Source organism: Lagopus muta, chromosome 4, assembly GCF_023343835.1.
Source record: "Lagopus muta isolate bLagMut1 chromosome 4, bLagMut1 primary, whole genome shotgun sequence".
NCBI lineage: Eukaryota > Metazoa > Chordata > Aves > Galliformes > Phasianidae > Lagopus > Lagopus muta.
Genome location: NC_064436.1, coordinates 14,518,490 through 14,534,360, shown reverse-complemented (window position 1 = coordinate 14,534,360; position 15,871 = coordinate 14,518,490). Strand labels below are relative to the sequence as shown.

Here is a 15,871-nt window from a genome sequence, read left to right as displayed (position 1 = left end):
ACAGAAAGCCCTAAGACTAAGGGCAGACAATGGTTTACAATCAAAAGCATGAAAACAACTAGACATACAAGTTATTTCACTCTAGGCTCAAAATACCTTTAAATATCACATAATCCTTAATTTCTATAAGCAGCACATGAAATCTCAAACTCTGACATAGTAAAAACAGGAAGTCATCTTCCCTCAGCAACTTCCCTCTGAGCACCTCCCTGTATCACAAATGCTCTTTGCTGCTTACTTCTCCTTGCCTTTAAAATTAATCAATTTTAAACAGTCTGAAACTCCCTTGTTTAAGTTTTGCTGGCAACAACGTGTTGAGGCAGAAATTAAGATCCTCCTAAGAAGAAGAAAGACAATAGAACAGTTTGGTTGGAAGAGACCTCGAGACACCAAGTCTAACTGCCGCCAGGGCACTTCAGAGCTAAGCAAGAGGTAAAGCATGTTGTTATTGAGGGTGCTGTGCAACTGAGCTCCGGGAAACAGCACTGGTGACCATTCACCAGGAGTAGCTCCATTCACTGGAACCCTTTGAGCTCTGGCCATGTTCTATCTCAAGTTTAAACTTCTGTTGTTATGGAATATACTTAGCGCCTAAAAAAAAAAAAAAAACCTATAGGCATACAAAGCAACGTAAACTACTAATTGTTAACAGTAAAAAGTGAACGAAAAGCTACTATAGAAACAAAAGAAAAAGGGTAAAATGCACTTAAAAAAAGAAACCATGCATCAAGGAGATAGAAAATGGGCATTTTCTGGAGTTAGATATACTTTCACATCGCCTTGCAAGAAAACATAGAAGTGCAGAAGAACATGCAATAATGCAATATTGCAATATTTCAGAATGCAATAGTGAAATACGTAGACAAAAACTACACATAGCTCTAAAAAAATTGCCACTGCCTGGATACCTACAGTAACTATTCATAATACTTGCAATTAAAAGATTACACACAAAATATCATCTTTAAAATCCAATGTATGTTTCATGTAATATTGCAGTCATCAAGTCCACAAACAAGATATAAGCTATTGCCTAAGAATGATACTGCCTAAAAGCTCAGAATGTGAAGAAGTGGCTTTGGATCACATCTCCACAGACTGATTTGTCTTCAGTTTAAGACAAACACCTAGGGGGAAGAAAAAGCAAAAGCTACAAGCGTGAATCCCAATATGGTAGAAATGTCATTGATGTGGGAAACCGACAATGTTACTGCAACTGGAGCAACCAACTCCAACAGTTGTACTCATACAACTGGCTATTTCATATAAATAATGCTCCATTTATGTACCTGAAGCATAATACCAAAAAGAAAATGGGAAAGAATACATACCATGAAAAACATACAGTAGTCGCACAGAACCTGATCTCACAAATAAACCAGATCTCAACACCTGATACATACTTTGTCTTTGCAGCTGACTTCCACTGGTACCTCCATTGAAGTAAACATAGTTGGTGGTATGATGGAAAGCTTTGCTTCAACCTAGTTCAACTGGTATTCACGGTCCATTTAACTCAAAATGTTGCAAGCCAGTAGGAGCCACAAGAAAGCATAATGATAACCAAATAGCAGAGAGGAAGATGCCTTGATTTAGGAAAACAGAACACAACATCAAACTTTTTTTCTCCCCAAGGGCACCCTGGCACATTGTATACTTCACAAAAATATCAAAATCTGAAGCCAAACAGCTAACCTCCCTAAGCATGTTCAAAATGGGAATCCAAGCCATCATCTGTATTTCAAGACAAAAAAATGCAGAACATCTATTTTGTAAATACAGAAGTTCACATCTAAGTTTAAGCAACCAAAATGCTTTTATACATACTGTTCAATTTTGATTCGAAGCTAAACAGACTGAACAAACTACAGTTAAATGAATCATTCAGAATACTATAAAACATACAAAAAGATCCTTCTGCAAAATAAAAAAAAATACTACTCAGTTCATGAAAACACATTAAGATATACAAGGGGGGTATATTAGGCAGGTTTTTTTTATTGGCATGTATACACCTAGGTGCATAAACAAGCACAAAACATTTGTTCAGAGGTATCTTTTCTTCAGTTGTCAAAAACGGTGAAGTGCAGTGTGAAGAAATGCATTCATGCCTGCTTTTAGTACCTGTACCAACCAGCTGAAATACACCTTGCTGAAGAAAGATGTTTACGCAATGAGAAATGTCATCAGTGATTACCAATCCACTGCCTCTTTGCTGTTTACAAACATGGCAGCTAACTTCATTGAGTACAGACATGTTTCTGCATGTAAACTTCAGTTTAGCACATGATTCTTACAACTGACCGTGCTTCCTTATAAGCAATAAAGACAGACAAAAAGGCTACTCAGACATCTGTTCCTGATGAAGCAATTTATCGCTTCAAGGATAATTTAGAAACACCTTAGAGTAAGGAAAAGATTACCTTTGCAGACTTCACATTTAAGAGAAGCTGTTACAGTGCTTACGGATATTTTGGAAATGTAAGAAGAAAGCAACGTAAATAGCTCTCTTTTTCCCATCAATATTTGCTGTTACAACATAGGAAGTCAAGTCAGATTCTCCTTCAACCATAAGGTAAACATGTTTTGACTAATTACTGCTCTTCCAGCTAGTAGAAAGAGTTTGATGATCATAAAACCTGCTTTCAAATTTGTTATTTGACACGTTCTTCTTCATAACGTCACTAGAATTCAAGATACACTCATACATCTCAAAAATCCAAGCCTGTAATGTATTGCCATCACCACAGAAACCGATGATTTAATTCTTATACAATTGAGAATGATGAATGAAACACTGCATTTGTTTATGCAATTATCATCTGGTATTTCCATTGTAACCCACAATTAGAAGTATAAAAACTACAACTTAGAATATCCCCGTGAAGTCAAGGCGTTGAATTACCTATGCCATTCTTAGCCATTTAGGATGGTAACGGCCCAAAGGAATAAAAGTACGGTCTACTTGAGTCAGTGCAAACAACCTGCACGGCACAGAGCATTTAAACTACGTTAGTCTCTGGTTAAAACTCCACTTTTAGTTCAAATCACCACATAATGCTATTATAATGAGAATAGCCCTATTTAAATGTCTCCAACAGCAATATTCTTCCATTTGTTATACAGGCCAACTAGCATGAACTTGTATCAGTTCTTTTGATATGGTAGACACGTCAAAGAAGTCACACAGAACACACGGAAAGAAGGAAACGTGGGCTGAGCTAAAAGACTTCTTTCTATAAAGACATTTCCCATCCATGCTCTACATTCAAATTTAAAATGAAGTGATAAAGATAGCAAAACAGTTTTGTTTCTCCACGGGGTAGAATTTTCGCAGCACAAATGACACTGAATGCACAGTTGCATCAGTCATTATTAACAGAAGTCCAAGTATCACTGTTGGCTTTTTACTGACAACAGTTTCAAAACTCACAATTTTAGGTGCCTTTATTACTTTCAAAAAAGCAATTGAAAAACAGGCCAACACGTTCCTTGTTAATTTGAGGAGCCCATTCAAAGTTGAGCAACTAGAACTGGAAACAATCACACTCATATAATTTTCAAATGTTCAATGATGTTTTTAATAAGACATGAAATTTACCTTTGGGAAGAACTTGTAATACATCATATTGTAAGATCCAGTTTAAAGTCTTAAAGATTATTTTAGTGTAATCTTCAGTGAGTAGACATAACATCCATCTAGTAAGATACAGAGTTCTGAACTTGCACTTAGAGCCCTAATGGACGCACTGGCGGGGCTCCTTATCCCACATTTTCCTCTACCCTTTGTCTCACTCAATCTCTATCTTCCAAGAATTCCCTAGATCTTCATATCAGTAGAAATTACAGCTCTCCTGCAATTTATTTTTATGCTTAATGCTTTATTGTACTTCTAACATGCAGAAAACATGGACTGGTATTGCCTCTATTCTCAATACATACATTTCTCTTGAAACAGAAGGTAAGCTTTTCCTGCCACAATCCTTTAGGCTTACCTAACACTAAATCACAATCTGCTTTAATATTTATTTCACTTGTACTCTCACCATTCACATTCATAATTACTGTTCTTTAAGACAAGCAGATCGCTTGGCAACAAACAGACAGACTGAACTGGTTTCATTTCAAAAGCAGTTTTCTATAACTGACATGCCAATCTGAGTTCTAAAACCAGTGTGAATTAAAATACAAGTGCACAAATTGAGTTCTAGACACACCAGTCAGTACAGCAAAACCTATCAAACAGAACTCAGATGTTTTAGGTAGAACATGAGAGAGAAGGCCAGGGGATCGTTTAATGGGAAAAGACAAAATGAGTTGACCTTACCTATTTGCATAACCTGGAAACCTAATAGAATTACAGAACAAGATACTGAATATTTGCACTCAGGTTCACCAAATCTCAAAGTTTATTTTGTGCTTGAAATATAACAGATTGAATACTAACAATTAAGTTCAATTTCTCTTCCCAAAGGTAATTGGGAACAATAACAAGTATTATATACATATTTAACAATGTTTTATTCTTATAGAAGGGGGAAAAGAGACAGAAGAAGAGATCTGCAACACAGAAAGCAAACAGAAACACTGAAATGAGAATTTCAGAGATGCAGCCTTCAGAACTTAATACAGATCTCATACAACAGTTTAAGCATAACAAGTAGCTTATAGCTCTTGAGTACCTTTACAGGCAGACCAAATGAATAAGGCTTTTTAAATTATTCCTATGCAGCTCCCACATCACATGGCATGTGATTCAATAAGGAATAATATACTTTCTCACTTCTTATCCCTTCAGCAACATTAAAGCTACTACTATTCTAATAGCAATGAAATTCCATGGGAAGAAAACTTAGTTCTACAAGAAAGGGATAAGTGACTTAAACCCATGAAAAACATAAACCAACATTTTTTTTCTGTGTTTTCTTGTACAAAATAGCAAGAAAAACATACTTAATTAGTAATCACTGAAGTTCTCTGTTATTAACACAGACTAAAAAGCATCCAAACATCAGCAAACACTTCTAAATATCACGTCTTTAGAGCTTAACTAAGTTTCAACAGAGCTTGGAGAGCTGAAAAGCACCAGCTCAAGCCTTCCTGTAATGAAACATTAGACATTTTATCCGTTGATGATTTAAGTTACAGGCTTTGTTAGTAAAAAAAAAATTCCATTTACCATAGAGGCAGGACAAAACTTGTCAGAATTCCTTAGGCATTTCTTACTATTACAAACTAGACAGCATATGCAGCAGCTTATTTCTAAATGAGATTTTACAGTTCAGCAAACACTCAAGCTACCTTGTAAATGTCTTTTTCATTACTTTTTTTCTTAAACGTACAGGAGCTACAACTCACTGAGGATGCATCAAGTAGTGCTTTAATATATATCCACAAGAATGGAACAAATACACTTCTTCCTGCAACGTCATTACAATCTGTTCTGTTGGATATTCTGCACAACTAGTCACATTTTTTCTTCCAAAGAACAAGCAATTCTCCTTGCCACTTCAAAATAAATATATTTGTATCGTGTTATCTTGCAAAATGAAGTATTTGTCATGCTTCAGAACATACAAACACCACGTTGAGTCAAAATGTCATGCCTGAGTGGCTCATGGATGAGGTCTGATGATACTGCTAAAAAGGCGTGTAAATCTTTATAACCACAGAATCTTGAAAAGCACACTGTACAACTACATCTTTACTCAATCTACCAAAAAAACATACCAACTATCAAGTGCTTGTGGCAAAGTGGAGTAGAAGAGCAAACAGAAATACGGGATTACTTTTTCTTTTTCAATCTTATACCTGAATTATGCAATGTACACCTGTACATCTCACTGACCACAACAATAAGAAAAAAAACCTAAAATACCCTTATTCCCCCAAGTACCAAGAAATTTTAATTGAAAAGTACACTAGAATTTGAGTGGAAAAAATCCCTCTGTGCTCACACACTTTACTGAGCACTGCGGTAAGAGTACAACTTTGTGATAATGGCATGTTGCCCCATTTTTAAGTGACAAGTGCTTGGTCTGTCCTTCCCATAGGTTAATGGGAAGAAGACCCCTGAAAACTCAACATAGAAGTACTGTAGTGCAGAATATTGCCTTAGGTTATAACAAAAAAAAAAAATTACTGAAAACATTGGCAACAACAAAAAAAAAAAAAGCATAGCATTAACCATTAAAAATAATAAACACAAAGATGAATGGAATCTTAATATTAAAATTTGAGACTAAGAGATCAGTAAACAGATAGATACTAATTTCAAGGAGATTGTTTTCTTTGTTTTGTTTGTAAGCAGCCCCACTTATCACATACTTTGAGTTTAGGTCATGCAGGTGTTAACTTGCACAAGACAGTTCAAAAAGTTCATCTTCACTGACTCCAATATGAAAAAAATGTGTAAATACAAAAATGTATTAAAAGCTACAGCAGAAAACATGATCAAATTCACACAGCATAATTTTTCTTCTACTCAACCAAATACTTGATCCATTTTTAAGTTTAGTGGAAGTTTCAGAACAGATTTAACTCCAAGCCACAAAAATGCATAGCATCTGCAAGAATCTACCTCAATTTTACCACGCAATCATAAACAAAAACTTCACTAACATCTCAATTTTCCACAGAAAATGGTGATTATATTTGGAATAAACAAGTGCTGTGACCGAGTCAACAAGAGTACAATCTCATGTACCATAAATACTAAAAAATTATTGAACATGCTACTCCTAAGAAGCAATTTCTAGGTAAAGGACAGACAGCTTTGAGACAGCAGTCAAGTCATATCATCAAAGTTCTAAGTCTCAAAAATAGTACATCTGCTTTTCTATTCCCAAGTGAACCTACACCTACTAACACATTAAGGTTTACTTCAGTTGTCCCACCTAAAACGTAGGCATAATCTAATCAAAATTGAGTTTCTACTTCATTTAATTACACATGATCAGGAAATATGCTCCAGTTGCACATGACTTCTTAAACTTAAGGAATTATTTTTCCTGCCCCCTACTCTATAGGACAGAACAAGTCCAAGCTGTGCACAGTATTTCTTATTTCTCTTAGAAATAGTTCAGTATTGCAGATGAGCACGGAACTGTTTGAGCTTAGAGATTTCCTCAAAATCTGTGTATTGACAGATAGCAAATATGAAGATGAGTTAATTACCCAGATCTCCAACTGAAAAACAAACCAAAAAACAAAATAAATGCAAAGAGGACCAACACCAAATCCCTAAAGTTGTAGCACAGCACCCTCTGCTGGGCAGTGAAACAAAAGAAGAACCAGCTGAAAAATACAATCAGGTTAAGAAAAACACAGATGATACATACAGATGAGGTGAAACTCATTCCACATGCTACAAACATAACAAAGTGTAATACTTATCTAATAACAGCAATACAATAGTAAATTTTCCAGGTTAAGTATAGAAAAATTACTTCTGCCCTATCTACAGCTTCACATCAGAAAGTGACCATCTTTACTTACAGGTGTGCTACCTCCTAACTTAACCTCCCTTAGAAATAGCTTGCCTTAGACAATATGAAACTTGCTTATAGAACTTATTTGAGGACTTCACAGGGCTTCAGTATTTTTTAAGTGTTTGCTTTCCTGCTTAGGTAAAACTGTCAGGATAAAAAAAAAAAATGATATCCTAAGGACTTACAAATCAATAACATACAAGTGCACACACCTGACTTCGCAAGCCATCTGTATGCACCCTTGGCAGAATTTCTTTATTATTATTGCCAACAAGATTAACATTTATCAAACTAAAATACCAAAAAACTTGAGAAAACTTTGTCAAGTGAAGTACATTACGCATCGCATTCTAACTTCAGCATTTCTGATAACAGTACCTTGTTAGACACTAAGGAAAGCTCTTACCCTGTTAAAGCTGTGCTCGTGAGAATCTTCCAGCTGTCCATTGCTTGTCACAGGAATTTCAGCTGCTGAATTTCTGGGAGATTCCTGAGCCATTGCACCTTCCTATTGTACCAGAAGAAACAGGTTAGCGTTGGTTCTGGAATACACTGAGTGATCTATATTAGAATATTTGATGTGTAGATCTTGTGCCAGCTGACTTATTTCCCTTTTGGTAATATTCTGATATACTAGGTCTGCATACATTCATTTCACCACAAACCCAAATCACATTACTATGCAAGCGCATCTCCGAAATAACACAAAGCTTCAAGATCTAAGAAATAGGAAACACCAGGATAGGTGATGGGAGAGGAGTAGACAAATGAGACATAGAGCCATGCACAAACCTAATCTTTCCATACACACACTTTGACTCTTGATGTAGTTAATGCTGCTCCAACTACAACAAAGGCAGGCTTTGATAAATGAAGTTGTACTGGCTAACAATAAACAAGAAGTATTAGGTAGGAAAAATAAAAAAAGCAATAAATTTACTTGTTTATAAGAAAAATAAAATGATGATTCCAAGCCTTAAAGTTGTTTAACTTGCTTTTGCTTTTCTCATAATTTAGCGCCACCTTCTGACCAAACTGATGGCATACAATTCCAACTCAGCCAACAGCAGTAAACCTATAGTGAAACACAGACACCAGAACTGGAAAGCTCCAACGCAATTCCAGAGCCAAAGTTAGTAACAAGATGCTGCTGTTTTATGAAGACTAGAAGCTGCAGCGTAACCACTGCATTCAAATAATGACCCGGGTTAAGATCTGGAAAAGACTCTTGCAAGAAACAGACACAATTTATTTATAAGAGCAACACCATCAAAGCACGAGACACTGGTCTTGGTTCTAAACAAATTACCTGCTATTTTGAAGCACATCTTGATGCAACCTCTCAAACCACACTTACGAAAAGGGATGTTTGTATGAAAAGCTTTTGTGTTTTTATACTTGCAGACAACATTGCTGTAGATGCAAACATTTGAGTTGAATATCTGTAACTTCACTAAAACTATGGAATGTGACTTTATCAGCTCTGGTTATATCATATAGTAACAACTATGCTGCCCACCCTCCTCAGAATGAATCTCATATTGGTGAGAATACAACGTGACAACCTCTACCAACCACTTGAACACATGCAAAACAATGGACAAACACTCTGATCACATTCAATGTGATACAGAAAAGATGAACCATGTCCTGAAAGAGTGAAGAACAGAGAACATCAAACATGGACAACTCCTCTCCAACAGTAAGATTCATTTCACACTTCACTCAACTGTGATTCTACTAACTCTAACATGAGCATGCACGAAAGCCTGACACATGCTACAACAATTGACCCAGCTCTGACCACCCAAAACATAAATCAGTACATCATCAGTAGCAGTAATTTATGCTCAGTGTACTAATTATAACATAGAGGCAAGAGGTGACCGCACCATCACTTCATAAAAGCTAAGATGAATTGACTACAGTTGTGGGGTGGAATGTGATTAGTATTTCCCTCACTGATTTACATGGAGGTTCTGAGGACTCCCCTTTTGTGCCCGTTACCTCTAATTCTTCACTCTCACATCAGCTTTCCTTATTCCCCTACTTCTTCCCCAGGTAAGTACATGTGTGTTTGCTCAGCAAACAAGACTGTAGAAACAACACGGGTTAAAAGAAGGTGACCTCTGCTCAAAAAGGGGCTGTGGAATTTTTCCACTGCCATCAGTTCTCCAAAACTGATGCAATTTTAGAGCAGAGGTTATACAGTTCCAATACTTGTAACTACAAAACAGAGACAATAATGGACTAAGAAAGTACAAAGAACCTGAAGAATTGCTTTCTGCCACAGCCCCAGGTGAACAGCTACAACAGTATCTCAAAACACACGCTCTACAAACAGATTACTGCCAAAACCAGAAATCATCTCCCTTATGAATGCAGCTTCCTGCAACCTCAGTCACAATAAGCTTACTGACCGCTGAGAAGATGAAACCATCAACTCAAAGTAATATTTCTGTTAAAACAGCGAGTATGATTACTGAACAAAGTGTCCATTCAGCAAGTGTAGCCCACAGCTCATTTAAGCTGTAAATAATACAGCTGCATCCTCAGAAATGTAACAGTATGCAGGGACAGTCCGAAGCAAATCTAGTGAAGTTCCTACCTTTGTAGTGATGAATAAAGAAATGAAATAACTAATATTTTCTACTGTCACTCTACAGCAGCCAAGGAAACATCTACTCTCTATTTCTGTGAAACAGCTTCCTAAAATGTCTATAGACAAGTGGGAACTTCAACAATTTGCTCACAATGGAGATGCAAACTCAATTTGATCCCACGAAAAAGAAAGCCAAAGCAGCCCAGATCCACCACTCCACCAGCAAACACAATGCCTCGCTACACAATGTTGCACAAGAACTACTACCTTGAAGTAATAATCCCTTCTTTCTGCTGTACTTACACATTTTAGACTCTATGCTGCCTAAATCCATTCAGCTTGTGAAGCAAACCCTGCAGCACAGTGACAACCACTGCTTGAAGTAATCCCTTCTTGACAGTTAACTGGACTTCCTCCAACATCTCAAAATCCAACCCTCCCATTCACGATTACTCACAAACTTACATCCCCACACTAACTACCCTGTGCCACGTGAATCAACCTCTCCAGGAGCCCAAAACCATTGCCAGGATGGGCTGATGTGACACTAATACAGCTATCACTCAGTCACCTCAGAGTCAGACTGGACCTCTTCTCCAGCTGGATGAATTTCATGAAGTGCTGTGGATTCATTCCTGTGTTCTGACATACCTGAAAATAAAATAGTGATGGCATGCATTAATTGACGTGAAAGAATCTTCAAGAAATGGAAGCAAAAATTGCAGGAGAAATTTCTTTTGCAAGCTCTACTGAAGCAAAAAAAAGCCTCCTTCTTAGAGGTGGACTGGGTCTTTAGGTCACTGAAGTCCAACGAAGACAATGACTACAGTCTAGCAGCATAAGCTCCTATCCAAGACATCTTCCCTGCACAAAACACTGACCTTGCAACCTAAAACCCAGAAAGTAAACGAAGTTCTTCAGCCGATATTTACTTTCATCTGCAACAACACACCTCTTGCATCCTACCATTACAAAGCACACAGTTTTTCTAGATTTTGCTAAGAGATGAAGCATATGTATACTACGTGAGTTTATCTTGATCCTAAGTCACTGGAATCTAGGCACAACAGACTGAACAGCTTACTAATTGGCAAGAGTCATCTTTCAATTGTATTATCTTGTTTAAAAGGAACACCTTACCTACTGAAAGAAAGAAATTCAGTAACAGTCAACACATACACCAGAAACCAACTCAGTGAGTAGCATGGTTATGACAGGTATCTAAGTTTCTTACTTATTTTAGGTACGTGACCCACATTTGATTTCACATGGGTAGTAAGGACAGGTGATACCACAACTCCCTCAATGCTTTGCAAGGAAGAGACAACCTGTCATTAAAAATTAAACAGACTGTCAGTACTCACTATAATCACACATGACTGAAGTTTAGTGAGCTTTGCACCACTCTGTACAGATTTAGTCATGCACCAGATCAGAAAAAAATCTGAGAATGATCACTATTCATATCCTATTTCAATTTTCCAAGGTATAAAACATACTAATTATAACAAATAGTTAGCAAGGTAAGCATCCTGTGCGACAGGGGAACTAAAATAAGGACACAGAGAATGAGAAACTGAACCACCTAGCTCCTATTACACTAAATAATGTCCCAGTTGGCTTTGTAAAAACAAGGTTAAATAAGAGAACTCCTCCAGAAAGGCTGCAATTCACTCAGGGCTACCACTGAATGAAGCTGGATTTCCCTCCTACCTACTAATACTTGTATTCAAATCAATCAGGAAAAAAAACTGCTAGCACAAAAAGTCATAAGCAGAGCTGGCTAATTAAGGTTATTAAATGTGATATGCAGCAAGAAAAGTCTTGATAACTAAAAGAACTCTTGATGTAACCTAGGGGCACAAACCTCACAAATTCGTGCAGAGATACTGTGTAAAAACAAAAAGACATTTAAAGCTTTTAAAATTTATTTGCTATGCTACACTCCTCCCTCCTCCCTCCCCCCCCAAGTTTATGTAGCACTGCTTTCCTGAAAGCAGTCAGAACACTCACAACATAACAAGTCATCTTTTACAATGGTACTCATAGTACCCTAAATAGCATCTTCTATCTCACAGCTAAGGCAGAAGAAGAGTGCAGATGATCGAGCCATGAAACATGCCAGACCTGCCCTCAGCAGCTAGAAGATGCAAAGCACAGTCATCCAATCTGTCCACGTTTCCTTTTCTCTGACCTATAGTTAACACAATCACATCTTTCTTATTCTTTCTGTCCATATATGACCAACTTGTTACTGAGACAGCTGGAACATTTGAGTATGCACAGAACCCTTCTGACTCCATCAGAGCATTGTATGATTCTGTCACTTGACCACTTTTTTGTGTATGGTTTCATTCACAGCCAAGTGTTGCTGCAAACATCACTGAGCCGCTCACCTCCACCCTGCAATAACAGGAGCCAAACAGTGAGAGCAGCTTGCAAACACTCACAGAGTGCAGAGCTGTGGGGAAAAACACAACTCAAAGCTGTAATACTTGCACCACCCACCAGAGCCCAAGATCACACAAAAGAAACTCAGGTTTAAACTTTAAACATTTACTTCAGAAATTACATGAAATGAAAAACTTGCTTTGCAAGAAGCAAAAAAACCTTGTTCCAAGTAAGTCAATGAACCTGCCCAAAGCAAACAGAAATTTACATCACCTCTCTCCTGCTGACGGAAGTTGTCCCCATAACTACAGAGAGCACTAAAAAATGGGCATTGTTTGCCTTGAAAGAGAAGGCTGGGTGGCAGTAACAAGCCCAAGACACAGGCACAACACATGCACTAAATGCACGCTTCGGAGTTCCAGCAACCACACTGAGTATCCCAGAATGGCACAAAACCAGACATTTTAACATATCATTTCTTCAGCTGGCAGAAGTTAACCACGTGAGAGCTTAAAAACAACACCCTAAGCATCCTCCAGAACACGTAACCAATTATAATTAGCAGTTATATGGGCACACTTATGGATTAAGAGCAAGTACGAACAAAGCACGTTATCAGCAATAAACCAAATTTGAAAAAGGACTTTATTCTTAATGTAGTTTACATTACTTAATTGGTAACTCTTACGGTCTTAGAAATGAGCACCACAGGATTCTCAACACTTACATTTGCTTTCCTAAGCTGGATGCACTGGCTCCTTCACTTACATTTATTTATTAATAAATGAATTGCCAATAAGATGAAAGTCTTCTGTCCCGTTAAAGTTTATTGCACTTACTGTGTTATTACTGGTTCTGCATCTGGTGAAATAAAAGTTGCTGAAACACTACAGAAAATGCAAAGACAGATAGAAAATAACGAAGTCAAGCATGTTTCCTTACTTCTGACTTATAACTAAGGACATCACCACTAATTCTTAGTTCTGCTTCTTTTAAGGAATTAAGAATGCAGTAAACACTTTCTGCTGCAACCACAATATAGTTTCCTCTTTGCACTCTTGCAGTTCCACTTCTGCTCCTCCTACAAAAGCTAGTCATATCTGAGAGTTATAGAACACTGTGGAGATGCAGACTGAGTACTGCAAGCAGCTAACACACTGCCAGCTCCAGGTCAAGCCACGCTCCACTCCTGATCACCTAAGCCATGGGTTCCTATAATGGTCTGAACGTCTACCAAAACAAAGAGAACCTTGAGATTAACATAATGTCTCAATATCATTCTTCCCACCTAACATTCCTCTGTACCTAATCAATGCCTCACATTCTAGCTGTGTACGCACACACATACAAAGAGACATACATGTGAATCAGACAACTGCTCAGTTTGGAGTTGCTCTGACCACACAACACAGTTCCCAGCATAGCAGAAGAACATTTCTGTTATCTCTTTACACAGAGATAAAGCTGATAACAGATCCTTGTTAGCAGTCTCACCAAGCACAGAAAAAACACGTCAGATACTGACCACGCACCGAGGTCAGAGAAGGCAAGAAGGAAGGCTGTGAGATGGTCTGAGGCAAAAACAGAACCTCAGAGACATAACCCAAGCAACACCAGAACAACATACTGTTTGCGCACAACCCCCAGCACAATACCCATTTATCAGACAACACCACACATCTTCCACATTTTACAGTGACTTGAGAATAGGCAGCCAGCTGCAATAGACATACAGGCACACTTACAGCCCCAACTGCCTTGGCACAGAACACGTCCGAGGGGCACGACAAGGACGCAGCACCCAGCAGTCTTTCCCTCTACGAGCGAACGAGCTCCCAGCTCCCTCCTCAACTCCACCTCTTCCTGGGCACGGCCCCGCACGGTGCCCGGCCAGCATTGTGGAGGAAGGGAGGGAGGCAGGCAGCCCGCCCGCAGCTAGCTCCAGGCCCGCGCCACACACCGGGGCCTTTCGGAGTGACCAGGAAGAGGCCTCGGGCCCGGCCGCCCTCCCGCAGGGACCGCAATGCGATGCGTAGGCCGGCGGGCGCGGCTCGGCCCTACCCCAAACCGGGAACCAACGCCCGCCACAGCCCCGGCCCGGCCCTCACCTGCCGCCGGCGGAGCCGCTGCCACCCCGGGGGCGTCACGGGGCGGAGGGCGGAGGAGGCCGCGCTGGGCCGGGCGGCGCAGCCCCCGCTGCGACTGTATTCCTCCTCCTCCTCCGGGACCAGCAGCAACCGGAAGTGCCTGGCCGGAAATACGGCGGCCCGGAGGGGGACAGGCCGCGAGCAGCGCCTTTCTAGGCCGCGGCGGGCGTGTCTATGGTCGCTCACGAGTCACGCTGTCGCCGTAGCAACGGCGGGAGGGAATGATTTAAAATGATGAAAAAGCACCGTGAGCTGAAGTTTTCGACCAAAAGCCATAAGCTTTGGTGGGGAGGGGGAGGGCGGGGTGAAGAAGAAATTACTTGAATCTTTAATGTGGTAACTGTAGAAGGTACAGCAGGGGCAGAAGCAATTCCTTGAGTTGTTGGGTGCCCTAAGAGTAAGCTGGTGCTACTGAGAATTCGTTCTTAGAAAGAGATTAGCGCTTCCTTGCCTCGCTAATTTCACCTGTGCCTTTGGTGTCACCGACAGTGTAACAGCAATAAGTGAGCGTGATGCTTTAGATACTTAAAGACATTGAGTAACACAAAAAATAAATGCTCGACTTCTGAGAACTAAGGGCTTTTTTAAACCAAATTTTCTTGTCTCTGTTCAAGAATTCTAGCCTGATTTATTTTTGAGCGATGAACAATAGAAATTTAACAGCTTTTCTTTCTTAAAGCTGCTCACGTGTGGACACACACCAGTGGCACAAGCATTTATCAACGCATCAAAACACAAATACAGCCCTACTTGTGCTTTGAACTGGTCACTGAGGAAAGCCGTTCTTCTCCCTCTCAGCCTTTCTGATACTTATATTTGATACGGGCCCTTCTATACAGCTCCATATATTACTACAGTCAATAACAGGGAAAAAACTTCTGCAGTATCTGCATTCAAGATGTATTAAACTGTCACTGTGTTTACTATACTTGATAACAAAACCAAACACCTAAGCTAGTCTTCATACTTGTGCAGCCCTACATAACTTGGAGGCCCTTCTATAGGGTTTGGTGCACCAACTCAGCTGACTGTTGAAGGTACCATTAACACAGGTGCTGTTGGCATTAACGAAGTTTGAAGATGAGTAAATCACAGTACACTTAAATCTCTTCATGTGTGTGTTTCAAGCAATTTCTCCTGCTAAAGGCAAATTTAAGGAAAAGTTTAGGGATGCCCAGACAATCAAGGCCAGCCTGGATGGGGCCCTGGGCAGCCTGAGCTGGTGAAGGACAGCCCTGCCC

The 15,871-nt window shown here is 39.2% G+C and overlaps 1 protein-coding gene across 5 annotated transcripts in view; it reads right to left on the bottom strand.

Moving 5' to 3' along the window:
• The window catches only part of ARFIP1 (ADP ribosylation factor interacting protein 1), a 41,043-nt gene extending 26,302 nt beyond the window's left edge, over positions 1 to 14,741 (bottom strand). For 3 of the 5 annotated variants that reach the window (XM_048941604.1, XM_048941606.1, XM_048941608.1), the window contains exons 1-3: positions 14,592 to 14,741; positions 10,664 to 10,743; positions 7,897 to 7,998 (exon numbers count right to left, since the gene is read on the bottom strand). In XM_048941604.1, coding sequence (XP_048797561.1) covers positions 7,897 to 7,998; positions 10,664 to 10,741 — 180 coding nt within the window. In that variant the 5' untranslated portion in view covers positions 10,742 to 10,743; positions 14,592 to 14,741. Of the gene's footprint in view, positions 1 to 7,896; positions 7,999 to 10,663; positions 10,744 to 14,228; positions 14,247 to 14,591 lie in introns of those variants that run through there. The other 2 variants (XM_048941605.1, XM_048941607.1) reach the window with 2 other exon arrangements.
• Between the last annotated feature and the right edge of the window lie 1,130 nt (positions 14,742 to 15,871).